Raw genomic sequence first — 22,265 nt, 5'->3', positions numbered from 1 at the left:
TGACTATGGTTCTTTGCGGGAATGGGACCCTCTCTCGGGGTTTCACAACTGGCTGCTGTTCAGCACGCCAAGGGCTCGGCCTAAGAGTTCGGCTCAGCTTTGGAGGTCGAGGATCTCAGGGCCCTGGGGACAGGTGGATTGAAGGTCGGTATCCCGGACGGGTGTATCGTGGGACCTGGAACATCTTTGGCTATGTGCCTAGAGACTTGAGATCTTTACGCACAGAGCTCGAGAAAAGAGATGCAACGAACTTTTAACATTGTAAACCAGTGAGTTGTTTGTTATGTCTCCCCTCTCACTGTGAAACAGAGAGAACCTGTGGTACGTCAAAGGCTGGGTGAACAGTGTAGTCTTTGGAGTAGTGCAAGTCTGTGTCTTTGCTGTTGCTTTTGCTGCACGCTTCAGTGCTCGGTGACGGGTGCCGATGCTTTTTTTTAAACCAGTGGGGGGAGGGGGGGATTGTGTTTGTTGCTGCTTACGTGTGGGTGGGAGGGGAGCGGGGGGGTGGACTTTGGGGTTCTAACATTTAACTGTCGTTCATTCTTTGGATAGTTGCAAAGAAAAAAGCATTTCAGGATGTATATTGCATGCATTTCTCTGACATTAAATGAACCTTTGAAAGTAACTAAACATGATTTAAACTTTGTAGCTGACTTTCTGAAGGTGCAGGAGTAAGTGCTTGCAACTGTGAAAAGACTCTATGGGAAAGACCACAATTTAATGTCCACAGGCCAATTTACACACATTTATTTTTCCTACATTTACACACTTAGTCCAGCGGTCGTGGAGCATATGGATCCCCTCTTTGTAGAAATCAGTATTTTGGACCTCCAGAAGTGGTCCACAGCAGGGGTGATTGATAAGTTCGTGGCCTAAGGTAGGAGATGAGTTATTAACTTCAAACTTTCTGCATTTTCACTCAAAGAGTTCAACTGCATGCGCATGTAACAAGAGATGTATAACTCATCTCCTTCTACCTTACGCCACAAACTTATCAATCGCCCCTGCTATGGACCACCTGGAGGTCCAAGACGCTCTCGTTACATGCACTTGCAATTCAACTCTTTGAGTGATAATGCAGAATGTTTGAAGTTAATAACTCATCTCCTTCTACCTTAGGCCATGAACTTATCAATCACCCCTCGTATACTGAGAGTCAGATACTTTATATATATATATATATATATATATAAAAAGAGGTATTGGACTGTTTGGTCCCAGAATTATGCAAGAAAAAATAATGCTAAAATAATATAATCCTTTAACAAATGGAATAGCCTCTCATACTGTGAATTAGATAAATGTAGCATATCGTATAATACACTCATATGTCAGTGGGAAATCTGGAGAGAGCACCAGACTTTTTAAATTAACAATAACATTACTGCACAAGGTAAATGGTGCTCAAAGACCTCAAGGTTCAATTCCAGTCCAGCTGTATGCAATTTATTTACCATGAAAAAAAAACTCCAACAGCAATCCAAAGCTAAGTTTTGATTCACTCAAAATCCACCAACCATCACTTAGCTTACCAAACAACAATAGTTTTGACAAACCTCAATGTTACCTTACATTCCAACAAACCTACACGTAGACCCTCACGATCATAATCCATGTTTAGTAAAGCCCAAAACCTCCCTTGTACTGCACATGCCAGGCCTCAACCTGTGCTTCACTGATTCCAAGTTGTTTGTTCATCACAAATCTTCCAGCTAATACACGATTTCTCGAAATCTGAAAATCTCCCCCAGCTTTTAAGTCTATTTGTTCCTAACAATTTGATACCACACTCTTGCATACTCTTCCTTTGAAGTGCACTCTACATAAACATTGTTAACAGCAATGGAGGCTGCTGATGCTATAGAATTAGTAAATTCTACAGGTTAGGCCCCACTGTTTCTTATGCAAAGTACCAAAGTAGTTCCTATTAGAAAGGCCAAATCCATTAACAGAATCATTAATTATGCTGCTGAACCAGCACTGTTTATATGAATACCCAATAAGCTCTTATGTCTTCTCTGAAAGTAATAATTACCACGTTGATATCTAAATGAAAAGGTTAAAACAGAACAAACATAAAAACATGTAGGTTAAAGCAGTTTCTTCATAACATAATTTTTAAAGTGTTCACTAAAAGAGCAAGGTTTCTGAATGAGAGATGTTCTCCTAGCTTTATAAAAACTTAAATGACAAAATTCCTGATCCCCTAGTTCAATTTCAGAAAGTTGCAAAGAAATTATTGCCACATAATTCAAAGATGGAAATATCGAACTACTCCTTCAAATCGATTATGTGGGATGGTATTTTGAAAGATCTCATCGCGGAACTAGACTTTCAGAGACCTCAGAATGTATTCACAGATAGTATTATCCTTTGGAATTTCTGTGAATAATGGTTGATGGAGTGCAGAAAACTATACCAGTTGGCAAAATTAATTTGTAGATAAAGGTTTGTTAGATGTATTGGATCGCATTTCAGAGAGAAAAAACAATCTATGGCTTGGTTCCAAAAGCTTTTTTAATGAGCAAAATTTGGCATCAACCAAAAGATGGAGAGTTCAAGGTAATGGTAGAAGAAGGGAGTGGTTTAAAGTTCCACAATTATATCCTTGGCAGCTTAAGTCACAGCCACCAATGGTAAAGTAATTAAACTCAGGAAGGTTTAAGATGAGCAAGAGGAGCACTGATACATTTGATCTATAAGTCTTATCATCTTCTACATCTCTATCAGATCACCTCTCATAGCTTTCAAAGGGAAGTGGACTATTGCAAGATTTGAGAACAGGATAAAGAGTTTCAAAACCAGGATGTAATGTAAAATGAGATCGATCTCCAAATATTTCCATTCAACATAGAGGTCACACTATCTAATTTCTGCTAATTAATCATAATTCTGATATTTTTAAATTACCTTATACATTGACTACTCTAAGTTCTATAAATTGCAGAACTTGAGCTTCCTCCCTCGATTCTGGGTTTTGTTAAAAAATGCATTGATTGAGGGCAGCAAACCTGTGACAGTAATTTCTGGGATAATCAGGTGGTAATAATTTTGGGTCTACTACATCTGGAGTTGAATGTCAAAATACCTTATAGCTCTAGATCACAAGGTCATCTGGTGTTGTCACGGTTTTCTCTCTCAAGTGGTAAATCAATTCACATAAACTGATGGTAACACCTTTGATGCCCTTACTAACCAAAAAAACCTAACTACCTTGCGTTAAATATACTCAATGACCTGGTTTTTCACTGCCAATCTGTGGGAATAAATTCCACAAACCCACCAGCCTCTGGCTAAAAAAAATCCTTATCCCAGATCTAAAAGGACATCCTTTTATTATGAAGCTGTGCCCGCTGGTCCCAGACTCTCCCATAATTGATAACATCCTCTGAAGGCCAGTGATGTTGTGGGGATGGAACTGGACTCTCTGACGGTGGTGTCTGAAAAGAGGATGCTGTCTAAGTTGCATGCCATCTTGGTCAATGTCTCCCATCCACTACATAATGTACTGGGTGGGCACAGGGGTACATTCAGCCAGAGACTCATTCCACCGAGATACAACACAGAGCGTCATAGGAAGTTATTCCTGCCTGTGGCCATCAAACTTTACAACTCCTTCCTTGGAGGGTCAGACACCCTGAGCTAATAGGCTGGTCCTGGATTTATTTCATAATTTACTGGCATAATTTACATATTACTATTTAACTATTTATGGTTCTATTACTGTTTATTCTTTATGGTGTAACTGTAACGAAAACCAATTTCCCCTGGGATCCATAAAGTATGACTATGACTATGTCTATGACAATGTCCACTTTATCCAGGCTTTTCAGTTGTCAGTAGCTTTCCATAAGACCCCTCTCATTTTCTGAACTTCAGTAAGTACAGGCCCAGAGCCACTGCATGCTCCTCATTAACCTTTTCATTCCTGGGATCATTCTCATAATCCTCTGGATCCTCTCAAGTGCCAGCACGTCCTTCCCCAGATACGGGGCCCAAAACTGCACATAATACTCCAAATGTACTCTGAACAACACCTCACAAAGCCTCAACATTACATCCTTGCTTATATATTCTAATCTTTTTGAAATAAAAACTTGCTTAATATTTGCCTTCCTTACTACCGATTCAATCTGCAAGTTGATTGGAGTACTGCACAGACGGAACAGAAGCATTCCCGTGCAGGTCCAGCGAAGAGCCTTAAAAACCCAATCTCTATTAAAGAGAGGTACCACCAAGCGGAGCAGTCGTCATGGGGGCTGTCGCTATTGGGAGTAGTCACTGTTGGAGTAGCCAGGGAGTAGTGAATCTATGAAATGCACTGCCACAGACTGCCCCGGAGGCCAAGTTTGTGGGTATATTTAAGAGAGAAGCTAATCGCTTCCTGATCGGTCAGAAAAGGCCTCATTTTTTTCCCACTCAGCCAGTCAGCTAATCTTCTGTGCTAGAATCTTTCCTGTAATGACATGAGGTCCTATCTTGTTTAGCAGCCTCATGCGCCGCGCCAAACATTTTGAATATTGGGCTTATCTGTACCAGACTCAGTCAACTACTAGTTCATCATTCAGTACAGAGGATTTTGAACATAATGAGCTTCTCTATAAAATAAATCTCCATACCTTGTTGATATTTCAAGTGAATATCAACTATATCTAATTAAAACTCAACAACTAGACCAGAATATCCAAACAGAAGTCATCTCAGAAATATAATTGCAAAACTATAAAACAGATTTGGCAGATGCTGGAAATCCAGAGTAAAACATACAAAATGCTGGAGGAACTCAGCGGGTCAGGCAGCATCTATGGAAAGAAGTAACAGTTGACATTTCAGTCCAAGACAGTATCAGTCCTATTTTTTGCTAACTGATATTTTTTTTTCTAGAATCTATACCAGCTTCTGTGGTATAAAAAAGGCTATTAAACAAACACAATTAATTTTGAAATGTGGAACTCATAAAAGAGTCACTTGCAGGATATCCTGTAATAGGTGAAGGTTTTGTTTTTAAAGTCAATGTTCTTTTTCCACAGCTTGAGCCAGCTTCTCTTTCAACAGCCAGAAAATGTCCTACTGTAGCTTCCCTAAAAGTTCTGAACAATAAACTCAACTTAATTTACAAAAGTTTGATGTGTTGAAAATAAAACTGCAGATGCTTGAAACCTGAAACATAAGCACGAAATGCTGGAAAAACTCAACAGGTAGCAGATATGGGAAAAGTAACAGTCAAGGGTTTGAGCCCATAAACCCTTTGTCAGAAACTAGCGTAATACTATACTTCTACCTCTAAATCACAGTATCTGGCCCAACATGCAAACGGCTGATTACAGAAAAAAAGTTTCCCAAATGAGACCAACAACTTATCATGAACTTATGTGAAACTGAATAGAAAAACTATTTCTTTATAATGAAATTCAAAACTGAACACCTGTAAAGTGGAAAGAGTGCAAAACGTGAGATAATTCTCTTTGAGCAGAGCAGATTAAGTGATCTGACAGAAGTTTTGACAGATAAATAAAATGAAGCATTTCCATTGGGGAAAAGAGTCAAATGCCAGAGAATTCACATTGAAAGTAAATGACAAAGTTAAAGGGGCAACAGATTTTATGTTTACAATGTAAATTACAGTGGAAGCAGTCTCAATGGTAACTTTCAAGAACACTTCATGGTTAGCTCTACCAAGAAATCAGCACAGGCACAATATATGGAACATAATTACAGTTTTCCCCAGCCATCCGAAGGTATAGCGTTCCTATGAAACAGTTCGTAAGCCGAAATGTCGTAAAGCGAAGAAGCAATTACCATTTATTTAGATGGGAAAATTTTGTGAGCGTTCGCAGACCCAAAAATAACCTACCAAATCATGCCAAATAACATATAAAACCTAAAATAACAGTAACATATGGTAAAAGCAGGAATGATATGATAAATACACAGCCTATATAAAGTAGAAATACTTTTCCACAATCATTACTGAACTGTTCTCTGTAGCGAAAATCTCACGCAAGCGCCATCGGTAAAAAATCTCATGCAAGCGCCGGCGGTAAAAAATCTCACGCAAGCGCTGTTGGCAAGAACACTCTCTCCAGTAACCTTTAAGCTATGAAGCTGCCAAATCATACCAAATAACATGTAAAAATACACAGCCCATATAAAGTAGAAATACTTTTCCACAATCATTACTGAACTGTTGTCCATAGCGAAAATCTCACGCAAGCGCCGTCGGCAAAAAATCTCACGCAAGCGCTGTTGGCAAGAACATTCGCTCCAGTAACCTTTAAGCTATGAAGCTGCCAAATTGTACCAAATAACACAGCCTATATAAAGTAGAAATAATGTATGTAGAGTGTAGTATCACTTACGGGAATTGGGAAGATAGCTTGCTGAGCACACTGAGGATGGTGTGTTAGACTGAGTCGTCGCAGGTTGGATGGTGCAGTGGCCCCCACCCTCTGGGCCGCTGAGCGATACATTGCCGCAAAGCATGCAGGAATGCAGCGGTAGCCGGGAGGTACACAGCACATCTTTAAGAAAAAAGCCAAAACAAACATGCTAATTAATTAGGTGCCGCCCGTAATTGTCCACCCAGATCAGTGCCGATTTCCAATTGTGTCGTCTCTGATCTGGGCCGACAATTACGTGTCAGCGGCACCTAATTAATTAGCATGTTTATTTCGGCTTTTTTCTTAAAGATGTGCTGGGTGCCTCCCTGCTACCTTTGCATTCTCTGCAAATCGGTATCTGTCCGTGGCCTGGGGGTTGGGGTCATGGGACACTGGGGTGTCATCTCGTCGTCTGTTTCCATTAGAGCAGGCGGCTCATCTTCTTCTATCTCTGCCCGCCTCAATGTCGAAGGTCGAGGTTCATCGTCTGCTGTGGCTGATGTGGACGGCTTGCTTGACTGCTGAGCCTCGCATATTTTTCTATCACACAGTTCTTTAATAAGGACTCAAACCATCCTGCAAATATCTCCTAAACCGACGTACCCTTTCAAAATTAAAGTCGTACTTTATCATTACTCATTCGATTTCCATCGTTATCCTTTTTTCTTCCAACTGCATTAGCTCTTCATCTGTCAGTTCTTGATGATGGGATGCCAAAACCTCTTCAACATCATCTTCCTCAGCTTCCACAAGCCAAACTCACGTTGTCCTTACTTCATTCACCACGATCAAAACGCTTAATTATGTCCAGTTTTACACTAAGTGTAACACCCTTACGAGCTCTTTCAGGCTTTTCCGATACCATAGAACTCATCTTGCAAACGGCTGCTCACAGGCACGTGTTAAAGCAAAGCCAGCGAGAATGCAGTTCCAAATCCGGGGGAAGAGTAGCTGCTCGGGGCGCGCGCTGCCTTTTATCACGCGCTGATTTTTCATCGCGTGCTGAATTTTTTTTTGTAACAGTGAAAACACCTTCTGAAAGCAAAAACAGGGTACTAATGTAGGTCTTTCGTAACAGTGAGGTTTCGTAAAGCAAACGTTCGAAAAGCGGGGGACACCTGTATCTAATATGTGCTATATTCTCATTAAGTACATCGCCATTCTCAAAGAATTTACTTTTAAGTATGGGGACATCTCAAAACTCTGAAATTATGCCCAAATCTCCATATCTTGAACAATAATAATCATTAAGAGTAGTGGTCCTTATGCAGATCCTTGTGGAACTCCTGCTTACACTTCCATCCAGACTGAAATACACCCTATAACCACTAGTCCTTGCTTCCTGACATCCAGTCAATTTTCTTGACATGCAGCTGTTCTTTCTAAATCCTTATAATTAACTTAGTCAATTATACAGCGCTTTATCAATTACGTTCTGTAAGTCCACAAACACAGAATAAAATTGCATTGCTCTCTTCAATTCTCTCCATACTTGCTGAAAGAATGCAGTCAAATGCTGTTTCAATCACACGGGTCCACAGACACGTATTTGATCCTGGCGCTGCCCATGCAATGTCTGTACATTCTCCCTGGACCATAACGGTTTCCACCTAATGCTCCGGCTTCCTCCAATGTTCTACAGTCAAGGAGGTTAGCTGGCTACTGTCAACCATCCCTAGTTACGTAGGGAGAATTGACGGCCAAGTGAAAGAGAATAGTTTACAGGTAACTAAGTGGGGCAATGTGATTGATGGGAAGCTCTGTTTCTAAATGTCATGTTACTATCTCCTAGATTGTTTCAAGAAACACGTTCAACACCATTAGACTGACTGGCCTAGTATCACTCCTCATACAGTGCCTATATAAAGTATTCATTCACCCCCCCCACCCCCCAGAAGTTTTCATGCCTGTTGTTTTACAACATTGGATCACAGTGGATTTAATTTGGCTTTTTTTTGACACTGATCAACAGAAAAAGACTCTTTCTGTCAAAGTGAAAACAGATCTCTACAAAGTGAACCAAATCAATTACAAATATAAAACACAAAACAATTGATTGCATAACTATTCACTCTCTTTAGTATGACATGCCAAATCTTCACTGGTGCAGCCAATTGGTTTTAAAAGTCACATTATTAGTTAAATGGAGATCACTATGTGCAATCGAGGTGTTTCAATTGATTGTAGTAAAAATACACCTGTATCTGGAAGGTCCAACCGCTGGTGAGTCAGTATCCTGGCAAAATCTACACCACCACGACAAAAGCATACTCCAAGCAACTCTGTGAGAAAGGTTAATGAAAAGCACAAGTCAGGAGATGGAAACAAGAGCATTTCCAAGTCACTGAATATCCCTTGGAGTACAATTAAGTCAATCATCGAGAAATGGAAAGAATATGGCATGGCTGTAAGTCTGCCCAGAACAGGCAGTCCTCAAAAACTGAGTGACTATGCAAGAAGGGGACTAGTGAGGGAGGCCACCAAGAGACCAAGCTTCAGTGGTTGACATGGAACAGACCACACATACAACTGTTGCCCGGGTGCTTCACCAGTTGCAGCTTCGTGGAAGAGTGGCAAAAAAAAAAGCCACTGTTGAAAAAAAACTCAAATGAAATTTCAGCTAGCGTTTGCCAGAAGGCACATGGGAGACTCCGACGTCAGCTGAAAGAAGGTCTATGGTCTGATGAAACCAAAATTGAGATTTTTGGTCATCAGACTAAACACTGTTTGGCGTAAGCTGTACATTGCACATCATCAAAAATACACTATCCTTACCGTGAAGCATGCTGTTGGCTGCCTTGTGCTGTGGGGATGCTTCACTGCAGCAGACCTTGGAAGGTTTGTGAAGGTAGAGCATAAAATGAATGCAGCAAAATATAGGGAAATCCTGCAGGAAATCTTGATTCACTCTGCAAGAGAACTGTAACTTGGGAGAAGACTTGTTTTCTGGCAAGACAATGACCCCAAGCGTAAAACCAAAGCTATACAGAAATGGCTTAAAAATAACAAAGTTAATGTCCTAGAGTGGCCAGACCTTAATCCAATTTAGAATTGGCCTTGCAAAGAGCTGTTCACTCACAATCCCCATGCAATCAGACAGAGCTTGAGCAGTTTTGTAAAGAATGGGAAAACCTGCAGTGTCCAGATGTGCAAAGCTGATACAGACCTATCACACAGACTCAAGGCTGTAATTGCTGACAAAGGTGCATCTACTGAATACTGACTTGAAGGGGATGAGTAATTATGCAATCAATTATTTTGTGTTTAATAATTGTAATAAATTTAGACCAATTTGTTTTCACTTTGACACAAAAGAGTCTTTTTCTGTTGATCAGTGTCAAAAAAGCCAAATAAAATTTAATGATCCAAGGGGAGAGTAAATACTTTTCATAGGCACCATATCTGAGGAAAGTTTGATGATCATTCATGATACCCTGCCTTTAGCTTTTCTCAATAACCTAGGATATATTCAATTCAGACTCTTCTGTTTTGAGCACTACCAGCTTTTAAATACCTCCCTTCTACTTTAATGTTATCCGCCAAAGCTACCTTCATTTTTATTGCTCCTTGAGCAGAATCCTCTATTGAAATCAGATGCAAAAAGGGAACATTAGCGCAGTATTGCACACTACGAAGCCAAATTATTTTTTGGTTTTTTTTAATCAATTACACCTTCAATTGACAAACATTTTATTTATCCATTCTCAAACTTAATTAATTTATAAGATTTGGGCAATATGGACAAGGCCAGCATTTATTCTTGGTTATTCCTTTTTTAGATCACTGTGACGTGCAAGTACTACACTACTTCAACTTCCAATCAAGGAAACGGGAAGCTACTAAGATTGCAAAAGAAAAACCTTTTGGAGGCAAAATATCCTCTGCAAGTAAGAATTAGCTTGCTTTCACAAATAGGAATTTATCGCTTGGTTTGTTTCATCAAGATGCATATCCGATTATCTTATTTAACAGCTATTATTATCGTCAGCACAGCTGCTTAATACAGTACCAAAAAGGTTATGTGCTGTATTTATCCCACTGTTATAATGTTTCTGCAAAATACAGCTGTACAATAGAATCATTTAGAAAAGACTATACCAATTATACTGATTGACAAAGCATAAATTAAAAACAGTAAAATTACTGCATGTGGAATGAAAACAGTGAAAGCAGCTTCAGTGATGATTTTCTGTTAGAAGGAAAACACAGATGCCATTCATCAAAGACCAGTTGATTCCTAATTCCTAATGAACGTGCACAGAACATTTGATAAAAATAAATGTATCCCAGTTTTCACCTCATAAAAGGAACACGAGTACAGACACTTGATTGAGGATAAGTTTTCCTACAATAAACACAAAGGAACTATCATATCTCAAGATAAGATTTATTTAATCAATATCGTCCTATAGAAATTGCTAATGGGTCACAAATATGGCTGCAATGACAATACACACCTACTGATTTTAGCCAGAGAACTTTGCCTAGCTAGATATCCTCCATATTTATTTAAATAAATGATTTAATAAACTAAAAATATTCAAAACATAACAATACAATCTATGACTTCCATTACAGTTTGATATTCTGGGATGAAAATATCCAACATCTTGATATAGTTCCTTTGCTTTTGACTAAAGTTCAGAGTGGTGCTTTAATTCATCAGAGAGACTGCTAAGAAAATACAATGAAGTATCCCTGTTCTTAATCCAGAGGGCATTGAGGTGCTGCTGAATACCTGCCATGATGTTCCATTGGACAGGCTTATTGTAAAAACAGAAAATAGGAGTAGGGTCTATTCAGCACCATAGGCATAATCCATGCACCTTGGTAGTGTTTACTCTGGGTGGAAAATTTCACCTGACCTTGGCACATCCCATGTTCCAAAGCTGTAAAAGTTGGTTCTGCAGTCCCTAATCAGTGAGAACAAGCACCCTTGTTTGTTCAGTCTTGACCTGTTAGGGTTTTTATGAGATACGTTCTCATTATAGACCTGAGTGATGAATCTGTAGAATTCTTAGTCACAGGCAGATGGGGAGGTCAAGTCACTGGGTATATTTAAGGCAGAGGTTGATAAATTCTTGATTAGTCAGGGCATGAAGAAATACAAGGAGAAGGTCAGAGATTGTGACTGAGAGGGAAATGGATCAGCCAAGATAAAATGGTGGAGCAAACCTGATGGGCCAAATGGCCTAACTCTGTTCCTATAGCTTATGATTTACTAAATCTCTATTACATGCATCAGTTCTTCCACCCCAGGAATTAGTCTTTTAAAGCAAACAAACAAACTGTTGGAGAAACTCAGTGGACCAGGCAGCATCTGTGAAGAGAAAGGATTTAGTGTTTCAGATCAAGACCTTATATGGGGACTGAAAGAGTACGAGAGAGCTGAGGGAAGATGTATAAAGTGGAGAAAGGTTGCATGAGAAAGGTGAACAGAAGAGGGATGAGGAATGATATGAAGATGCAGCCAGGGGAGAGGAGGATGGGGAAGGTGTTGGGTAAGAGAAGCAGGCAAGTGATGAGGGGAAGGATAGAGATGGGGGCAGATGGAGCCAGGTGGGGGAAGGGGAGTTAAAAGTAGAGACAGAGGCTGGAGGGTGATGAGCAAGGACACAAAGGCTAGCAGTAATGTAATGATAAGTAAGTAAAGAAGGGAACCTGTTAAGTAATGGGCAGACGGAGTGAGATAAGGGAGGGGTTCCAGTAGGCGGAAGTGGATCCAGGAGGGGATGCGGAATGAAAATACATTGGGAGGCTGGAGTATGGGCAAGGGAACAAACATGGGAGGACCAGTGAAATGGAACACAAGGATCAGGCATACCTACAATTGGAAATTTGGTGTTGATAGCATAAACCTTTGTTGCAATTCCTCCTTGGCAAGAACATCTTTGGTCAGATAAGGAAATTAGAATGGCACAAATAATAGCAGATGGGGACGCCAAGACCTGCATGGCTGCGGCAAGATATCCATAGTCCGGTACTCACTTTAGCAAGGAAGGACACTAATATAATTTGTTTTCCAAATTGCTATCAGTGATTGGTGTAGAAGAATACCCTGGTCTTGTACTTTCACTGCCTTTAATCTCTCCACATAATAATCTGTGTTTAAAATCAAAGATAATCTCACATTGATCCATGCTTGTCTTGCATTTTCCAATTCATTCAGTTCTTCAAAAACCATATTGAGTCTTTGCATCCTTCTGACAGGTCTGACTTTCCCTGGGCTTTGTATTATTAAAACTTGACTATACCTTCTTGGCCCTGAGCTGTTAGGTAGGAATAGCAGAGCAATCTAAAATGACAGTTTTCCATCAAATATCATACTGCAGCTCCCTCAGTTCTTAAATTTGACATTTTTAATTACAGCAGGCAACTCTACATAACTGTCTAAGTGAAAGGTACAATAACAAAAACACTTGTTTCCTTTCATTTTGGCAATAAATAGAAACATACAAGGAAGTTACTTTAGCAGTAGAGTCAGGCTATCTTAATTCATACTCTCAGTAGGTCAACATCCACTCCGATCACATTCTTTAGGTGTGTGACGTTCCATAGTCAAGAGTCCAAGGACAGGTGGGCATCAAGACAATAGACAGCCTGCAAGGTTCTGATTGAGGGAGATGAGGGACAATGAGTGAGAACCCTTTGAGTACTTAATTTGAGTCAAAGAAATTGACTCCAGGATCTGCACGGCCAGCCAGGCTCTGGGGAGGCTGCGTACCAGAGTGCTCAATCAACACAACGTCCGCATCTCCACAAAGCTGGAAGTCCATAGAGCTGTGGTCATCCCTTCTCTCCTAGATGGACGTGAGACCTGGACTCTGTACCGTCGACACATCAAACAACTGGAGAAATTTCACATGCGCGCCCTCCGCCCCATACTTGGCATTCGTTGGCAAGACCGTGTCTCCAACCTGGCAGTCTTGGAACGCGCGGAGTCCACCAGCATTGAGTCCCTGATCATCAGAGCCCAGATGTGGTGGGTGGGACACGTCATCAGAACGGACGACCACCGTATGCCTCGCCAGCTGCTCTATGGTAAACTGGAGACCTCAAGGTCGTCCATACAAGCGCTACAAAGACACTGTGAAGGAAACCCTATGCTACTGTGACATCCAGCCAAGGGGACCAGAAGCTGCGTCTGCTGACAGAACTCACTGGTGAGTCCTGTGCTATGAAGCCCACACCAGTTTTGAAGACAGACGCAGCCAAAAACTGATGGAAAACCGTGAGCGGCGTCACAGAACAGCAGCCACAATTATTACAACAACAGACTTGCAGTGCCCCAATTGTGCTAGACTCTGCACTTCCAGACTGGGACTGCAGAGCCACCTCTGTGTCCACAGATAAACTGCACAACAGCGTGTCTTCTTCGAATCCGAAGGACTACCACAAACTTTCAAAAAAACGATATGCTTTTCCTTTAAGGGAAATACATTAAATTTAACAATTAAGACTTTTGAAGGAAAATTTGCCCAACTACATCAATTTCTCCTACTGACTGTTGATAAATGTGATTCACTATATAAAAGCCATCTTGGATTTATGATCCACATTGTTTCAGCAATCCTAAAGAAAACTTCCATGAACCATCAAAGGGATAACATTGACATCCAAATATACTTGTTTTGTCACATTTAGTTCAATGGTAACTGATAAGTAATTTGTGCACAAAGTAAATGATTAAATCCTAGTCAACTTTTTTTCTTAAAAGAACTGTTAAATGGGGAAGTAATTAGATAATTACTTCCCAAAAAAAAACTAGTGTAATTTGAATTACCATAAGACCATAAGACAAAGGAGCAGAAGTCGGCCATTTGGCTCATCGAGTCTGCTGCGCCATTTTATCATGAGCTGATCCATTCTCACATTTAGTCCCACTCCCCCTGCCTTCTCACCATAACCTTTGATGCCCTGGCTACTCAGATACCTATCAATCTCTGACTTAAATACACCCAATGACTTGGCCTCCACTGCCACCCATGGCAACAAATTCCATAGATTCACCACCCTCTGCCTAAAAAAATGTCTTCACATTTCTGTTCTGAATGGGCGCCCTTCAATCCTGAAGTCATGCCCTCTCGTACTAGACTCCCCCATCATGGGAAACAACTTTGCCACATCCACTCTGTCCACGCCTTTCAACATTCGAAATGTTTCTATGAGGTCTCCCCTCATTCTTCTGAACTCCAAGGAATACCGTCCAAGAGCAGAACACGTTCCTCATATGTTAACCCTCTCATTCCCAGAATCATTCTAGTGAATCTTCTCTGTACCCTCTCCAACGTCAGCACATCCTTTCTTAAATAAGGAGACCAAAACTGCCCACAGTACTCCAAGTGAGGTGTCACCAGCGCCTTATACAGCCTCAATATCACATCCCTGCTCCTGTACTCTATTCCTCTAGAAATGAATGCCAACATTGCATTCGCCTTCTTCACTACCGACTCAACCTGGAAGTTAACCTTAAGGGTATACTGTATGAGAACTCCCAAATCCCGTTGCATCTCAGAACTTTGAATTCCCTCCCCATTTAAATAATAGTCTGCCCGTTTATTTCTTCTGCCAAAGTGCATAACCATATACTTTCCAATATTGTATTTCATTTGCCACTTCTTTGCCCATGCTTTCAATCTATCCAAGTCTCTCTGTAGACTCTCTGTTTCCTCAGCACTACTGGCCCCTCCACCTATCTTCGTATCATCAGCAAACTTAGCCACAAAGCCATCTATTCCATAATCCAAATCGTTGATGTACAATGTAAAAAGAAGCAGCCCCAACATGGACCCCTGTGGAACACCACTGGTAACCGGCAGCCAACCAGAATAGGATCTCTTTATTCCCACTCTGTTTCCTGCCAATCAGCCAACTCTCTATCCACGTATGTAACTTTCCCGTAATTCCATGGGCTCTTATCTTGTTAAGTAGCCTCATGTGTGGCACCCTGTCAAAGGCCTTCTGAAAATCCAAATATACAACATCCACTGCATCTCCCTTGTCTAGCCTACCTGTAATTTCCTCAAAAAATTGCAATAGGTTTGTCAGGCAGGATTTTCCTTTAAGGAATCTGCGCTGAGTTCTGCCTATCTTGTCATATGCCTCCAGATACTCTTGTAACCTCATCCTTGACAATCGACTCCAACAACTTCCCAACCACCGATGTCAAGCTAGCAGGTCTATAATTTCCTTTTTGCTTCCTTGCCCCCTTCTTAAATAGCGGAGTGACATTTGCAATCTTCCAGTCCCCCAGAACCATGCTAAAATCTATCGACTTTTGAAAGATCATCGCTAATGCCTCCGCAATCTCCACAGCTACTTCCTTCAGAACATGAGGGTGCATTCCATCTGGTCCAGGAGATTTATCTACCTTTAGACTATTCAGCTTCCTGAGTACTTTCTCTGTCGTAATTGTGACTACGCATACTTCTCTTCCCTGCCACCCTTGAGTGTCAGGTATACTGCTGATGTCTTCCTCAGTGAAGATTGATGCAAAATACTTGTTCAGTTCATCCGCCATCTCCTTATCTTCCATTACAATTTCTCCAGCATCATTTTCTATCGGTCCTATATCTCCTCTCACCTGTCTTTTACTCTTTATATACTTGAAAAAGCTTTTAGTATCCTCTGATATTATTTGCTAACTTCCTTTCATAGTTAATCTTTTCCCCCTTAATGAACTTCTTAGTTTCCTTTTGTAAGCTTTTAAAAACTTCCCAATCCCCTGCCTTCCCACTAATTTTTGCTTCCTTGTATGCCTTCTCCTTTGCTTTAACCTTGGCTTTGACTTCTCTTGTCAGCCACGGTTGCATCCTTTTTCCATTTGAAAATTTCTTCTTTTTCTGTGCCATATAAACCGATCATACAGTCAACGGCAGCTTACAGAGTTTCCTTAAATACTTACTATATTCCTACATGACTGCACTCCAGTTAAAATCTTTACTACATGTTTTTAAAAAAATTAAGCTTACCCCAGTTGGTTGAAAAATCAGTCCATCCACTTCATGGCTAACTTCCCGAGCAAAGCTTCCCTCCAACAGCTAAATTAGAAACAGAATAAGCAAATTAATAAGTTCAACAACTGAAATGATTACAAAAGCGTTGAGGGGAAAAAGCTAACTTAGCTACTAATTGCACATTAGCTGCAAAAGTTGAGTACAATTAATCAAAACTGCTGGAGCATTTTAGCTTCAAATTGCATGGAACAAATATTTCTGATTCTGTAACCAATTTATTATAAGCAGTTGAATGCGATCCAACATTTCTCCTTTATCTAGAAACAGTTAATAGCTTTTATTGCTTTCCACTATGATTAGCATGTAATTGATGAAAACAAAACATATATCTGGTATATCTATTTATCTACAGTACCATGCAAAAATTCTGTAAAGTGAAGATGCTTTCAAAAATAATGAAAATAAAAGTTTCTAAATATCAAAAAAACTATACAGAGCAGTAAACAGTCATGAACTAAATCCAATTATTTAAAACTGCATCAATTCTTAGGTGTACTGTCCTGCAGTCCTGGTAAGAAAATCAGTTGCAAGGCTATTCCAAGTATCTAGAAGAACTTTCCACATTTCCTATGCAGACTTTGGGTGTCTTGCCGCTTCTGAATGTCTAGGTAATCCCAGATCGCCTCGATGATGTTGAGATCAGGGCTCCGTGGAGGCCATACATCTGTAGTAGAACTCCCTGACCTTAGTTTCACTGAAGATAGTCCCTTATGACTTTGGATGTATTTGGGGTCATTGTCTTGCTACAGAATGAATTTGGGACCAGCCAGGTACCTCCCTGATGGTATTGCATGCTAGATGAGAATCTGCTTGTACTTCTCAGCACTGAGGATTCCATTAATTCTGACCAGATCACCAACTCAGTTTGAAGAAATGCAGCCCCAAACCTGCAGGGAATCTCCACAGCGTTTTACTGTTGGCAGCAGACACTCATTCATGTAGTGTTCTCCAGCTCTTCTATTGAAAAACTGCCTCTTGTCTGAGCCAAAAATTTCAAATTTTGATTTGTCAGTTCAGAGTACTTGCTACCATTGTTTTGCACCCCAGTCCTCTGTTTTTGTGCGTATGTGAGTCTCTTGTCTTCGTTTCCACTTCAGGAGGATGACTTTTTAGAAGAAACTCCTCCATAAAGACCATAAGACACAGGAGCAGAATTAAATGTTTGGTCCATCGAGTCCGTCATTTGATCATGACTGATCCACATCCCCCTCAACCCCATTCACCTGCTTTCTCCCTGTAACCTTCCATGCCCTCACTAATCAAGAACTTGTATATTTCCACTTTAAATATACCCAAACAATTTAACAAATTCACCACCCACTAGCTAAAGAAATACATCCTCATCTCTGTTCTAAATGAACATCCCTCTATTCTGAGATTCTGCCCTCTTAGACTCTCCCACTCCTCTCCATATCCACTCCATCTAGACCTTCAAAGTTCGATAGTTTCAATGAGATCATTATTCTAAGTTCCAGCAAGTACAGGCCCAGAGCTGTAAAATGCTCCTCATATGATAAGCTTTTCATCACAGAATCATTTTCACGAACCTCCTTTGATCCCTGTCCAACATCTGCACAGCCTTTCTTAGATAAAAGGCCCAAAACTGCTCACAATGCTCCAAGTAAGGCCTCACAAGTGTCTTATAAACCCTCAACATTAAATTCTTGTTCTTATATTCTAATCTTCTCAAAATGAATGCTAACATTGCATTTGCCTTCCTCAAAATGACTCATCCTACTAGTTAATCTTTAGAAAAACCTGCACGAAGATGCCCATGTCCCTTTGCACCCTAGATTTTTTAATTTTCTCCGTTTAGAAATGGTCTATGCTTTTTATTCATTCTACCAAAGTACATGATCATACACTTTCTGACAATGTGTTCCATCTACCACTTCTTTGCCCATTCTCCTTCTGCAGCCTCCCTGCTTCCTCAACACTACATGCCCTTCCCCCTACCTTCATATTGTCCGCAAACTTGACCACAAAGCCATCAATTCTATCATCCAAATCACTGAAATACAACAGAAAAAGAAGTGGTCCCAACACCAACACCTGCGCAACTCCACTAAGTTACTGGCAGCCAATCAGAAAAGGCTCCCTTTATTTACACTCTGCCTCACTTCAATCAGCCCTAATCTTGCCAAGCAGTCTCATGTGTGGCATCTTGTCAAAGGCCTTCTAAAAACCCAGGTACACAACATCCACTGATTCTCCTTTGTCTATCCTGTGTGTTATTCCCTCAAAGAATATCAACAGATTTTCCCAAAGGAAACCATGATGCTTATCTATGCTAACCCCATTTGACCACATAAGGTTTGTATACTTCTGCATTTTTCCGCTACAAGTACAGTCGGCCCTCCTTATCCGCGAGTTCCGCATGCGAGAATTCAACCAACCGCGAATTGAGAAAACCTGGAAGTGCTCTCCCAGCACCTGTTGTTCGAGCATGTATAGACTTTTTTTCTTGTCATTATTCCCTAAACAATACAGTATAACAACCATTTACATAGCATTTACATTGTATTAGGTATTATAAGTAATCTAGAGATGATTTAAAGTACACAGGAGGATGTGCGTAGGTTATCGTGGATCAGGATCGGGAAAAAAACGGAAGTTCTCTTACTAAGTAAGTCGGAACAGGTACATCCGGTATTATTTAGCGTCAGTTAGTCAAACGTTTGTCTTAATATATAGTATATATTTCACTTTTCTATGCATATAAAACACTTAAGAAACATATGTTTCAGCGCCAGGCTCGGGAACAGAAGTTCCCGAGTTCAATCCAGTGACAGATCGCTCCCGAGCGCTCTCTTCATCCGTGCCAGGTTGATGTGGAAGATCAAAAACCCAAGACCCCAAAACCCAATAATTAAACCACTGTGTTGCTTAGTAATAATTGTAGCTTTCATCGGGGCAGGGCTTTTCTCATTTTATCCTTTAAAATTGTTCCAATCGTTGACCCACTGTAGCCTAACGCTTTTCCAATGACCGATGGCGTTTCACCTCTTTCCGATTGCTTTATTATTTCCACTTTATTTTCAGTCGTGATCGTGATTATTTTCATGAACAGAAACACTGCTGATTCAGAGCTCCACCACCAGGTCCTAATGTCCACCGCACTGAGACAGGTTAAATAAGGTCCAGGGTTCCACTGCGTCCTAAGGTCCACCGCATTGAGACAGGTTGAATAAGGGACTTGAGCATCCGCATTTTTTGGTATCCGGGAGGGGTCCCAGAACCAATCCCTCGCGGATAAGGAGGGCCAAATGTACTTACCCAAATGCTTTTAAAAATTGTAATTGTATCCACCTCTGACAGCTTGCCCCAGATAACTACACACTATTATATGAAAATGGTGTCCTCAGATCTCCTTTAAATTTCTTCAGTCTCACAATGAACCTGTATCTTCTAGTTCTAGATTGCCCTGCCCAGAGGAAAAAAAGATCTAATTCTATGTCCTCAGATGTATCAGTATTACAGTAGAGTAAAGGGAATTACAGAGGTGTGGGAGAGGAGCTAGCCAAAGTTGATTGGAATGGGACTCTAGCAGGGATGACGGCTGAGCAGCAATGCTTGGAGTTTCTGGGAGAAATTCTGAAGGTCCAGGATTGATACATCCCAAAGAAATAAAACCCTCTGGTTTCCTTGGCAGTGTAATTCTAGGGAAAACGATCATCCGCCCCACCAAACATGTGTGATTGGGGTGTGAGCACACCCCAAAGCCCCCTGTTTGTTTGGATGCTGTGTCACTTGCTACCCTGTTACAAATTAATGCCACGAAATAACAGAAGGTACACTGCATTCAATTAAAGGAATTATATTCATGAACCTTAACTGAAGGGTTAGTAAAGAGTAACAAAAAGGGCCCATTCTAATTAAACAGTCAAATGTACACAAGTTGGAGCTCATCTTGAACTTCTCTCTCACTCATGCACTGGGTCCTCTGTCAACCTGAAAGCACACACCACCTTCCAAATGTCACTCGCAATCCATCTCGAACAAACGGGTCTCCCACCGGATCATAGGCTACGACCAGTTCTCCCCAGCATCTTCTCTCTTCATCTCCTCTCAAACCAAAGCCCAAGAGCAATCTTATTGTTCCTCACCAAGAAAATTGGATGGCACATATTCCACATCGTCCCTCATCTTCAACAATAACCAAAGCAGGCTGGAAGCAGAACAAATAGCTCTTACAGAGCTGCTAAATGAAATACCTACAGTAACAGTAAAGATGTGAACCAGGGCATTACAGAAGTTTTTGTACCCTAAAGGCAGGGTGACCCAACCATGGCTGACAAGGGAAGTTAAAGCCAACATAAAGAAAACTTTAAGAGAAGGCAACTAAAAAAACCCATGGGGTGGGGTAAAATAGATGAAACATGAAGGTAAGCGAGCTAACAATATCGAAAAGGATACCAAACTACTTTTTCAGGTATATAAAAAGAGAGGCGAGAGTAGATATTGGACCACTGGAAAATGGCGCTGGAGAAGTAGAAATGGGGGACAAGGAAATGGTGGACAAATGGCATGCGTATATGCAAGACAGACAAAGGAGAATCAGTAAATATTGTGCATTTGGATTTTCAGAAGACCTATGAAAAGATGCTGTACATGAGGCTGCTTCATAAGATAACAGCCCACGGTGTTACAGGAAGGATACTAACATGGATAGAGCATTGGCTGATTGGCAGGAGGCAAAGATTGGGAATAAAGGGAGCTTTTTCTGATTGGCTGTTGGTAACTAGTGGTCTTCCACTGGGGTCAAAATTGGGACCGCTTCCTTTACATTACATGTCAATGATTTGGGTAACGGAATTGATGGCTTTGTGGACAAGTTAGCAGAAACTATGAACATAGGTGGCAGCTCAGGTAGCACTGAAGAAGCAGAGTGACTGTACAAGGATTTAGACAGATTAGGAGAAGTGGCAAATGGAATACAGTGTCAGGAAGTGTATGGTCATGCACTTGGAATAGAGCATAGACTATTTGCTAAATGGGGAGAAAATTCTAAAGTACGAGGTGCAAAGGGACTAGGGAGGTTTGTGGAGGATTCCCTAAAGGTTAATTTGCAGGTTGTGTGAGTGGTGAGGAAGACAAATTCAATGTTAGCTTTCATTTCAAGAGGACTACAGTATAAAAGCAAGGATATAATACAAAGGCTTTATAAGGCACTGGTGATGCTTCACTTGGAGTATTGTGAGCAGTTTTAGGCCCCTTACTTAAGAAAGGATGTGCCGACATTGGAGAGGGTTCAGAGAAGGTTCCCAAGAATAATTTCAGGGATGAAAGGCTTATCATATGAAGAACATTTGATGGCACTGGGCCCTCACGTGCTGAAATTCAGAAGAACAAGGGGGAATCTCATTGAAACCTATCGAATGTTGGAAGGCCTAGATAGAGTGGATGATTTCTGTGCTGGGGGAGTCTCGGACTAGAGGGCACAACCTCAGAATAGAGGGATGTCCAGTTAGAATGGAGATGAGGAGGAATTTCTTTAACCAAAGGGTGGCGAATCTGTAGAATTCATTGCTACAGGCAGCTGTGGAGGCCAGGTCATCGGGTATATTTAAGGCGAATTTTGATTGGTTCTTGATTTGTCACGGCATAAAAGATTACAGGGAGAAGGCATGTGATTGGGGTTGATAAGGAAATAGATCAGCCGTGATCAGCTGTTAGACCAGACTCGATGGGATAAACAGCCTAATTCTGCTCCCATGTCTTATGATCTAATTTTTTTTTAGAACTTAACATAGAAACCCTACAGCCCAATACAGGCCCTTCGGCCACAATGCTGTGCCGAACATGTAGTTACTTTAGAAATGACCTAGGGTTACCCATAGCCCTCTATTTTTCTAAGCTCCATGTACCT

At 40.8% G+C, this 22,265-nt stretch overlaps 1 protein-coding gene across 4 annotated transcripts in view; it reads right to left on the bottom strand.

Annotated features, from left to right (window-relative positions):
* The window catches only part of rngtt (RNA guanylyltransferase and 5'-phosphatase), a 384,142-nt gene that overhangs the window by 113,500 nt on the left and 248,377 nt on the right, over positions 1-22,265 (bottom strand). For all 4 annotated transcript variants that reach the window (XM_072249966.1, XM_072249979.1, XM_072249970.1 and 1 more), the window contains one exon: positions 16,352-16,420. In XM_072249966.1, the coding sequence (XP_072106067.1) occupies positions 16,352-16,420 (69 nt within the window). The remainder of the gene's footprint in view (positions 1-16,351; positions 16,421-22,265) is intronic.

Source organism: Mobula birostris, chromosome 2, assembly GCF_030028105.1.
Source record: "Mobula birostris isolate sMobBir1 chromosome 2, sMobBir1.hap1, whole genome shotgun sequence".
Classification (NCBI taxonomy): Eukaryota; Metazoa; Chordata; class Chondrichthyes; order Myliobatiformes; family Myliobatidae; genus Mobula; species Mobula birostris.
Note: the sequence above shows the minus strand (reverse complement) of the source record. Positions and strands in the feature narration are given on the sequence as shown.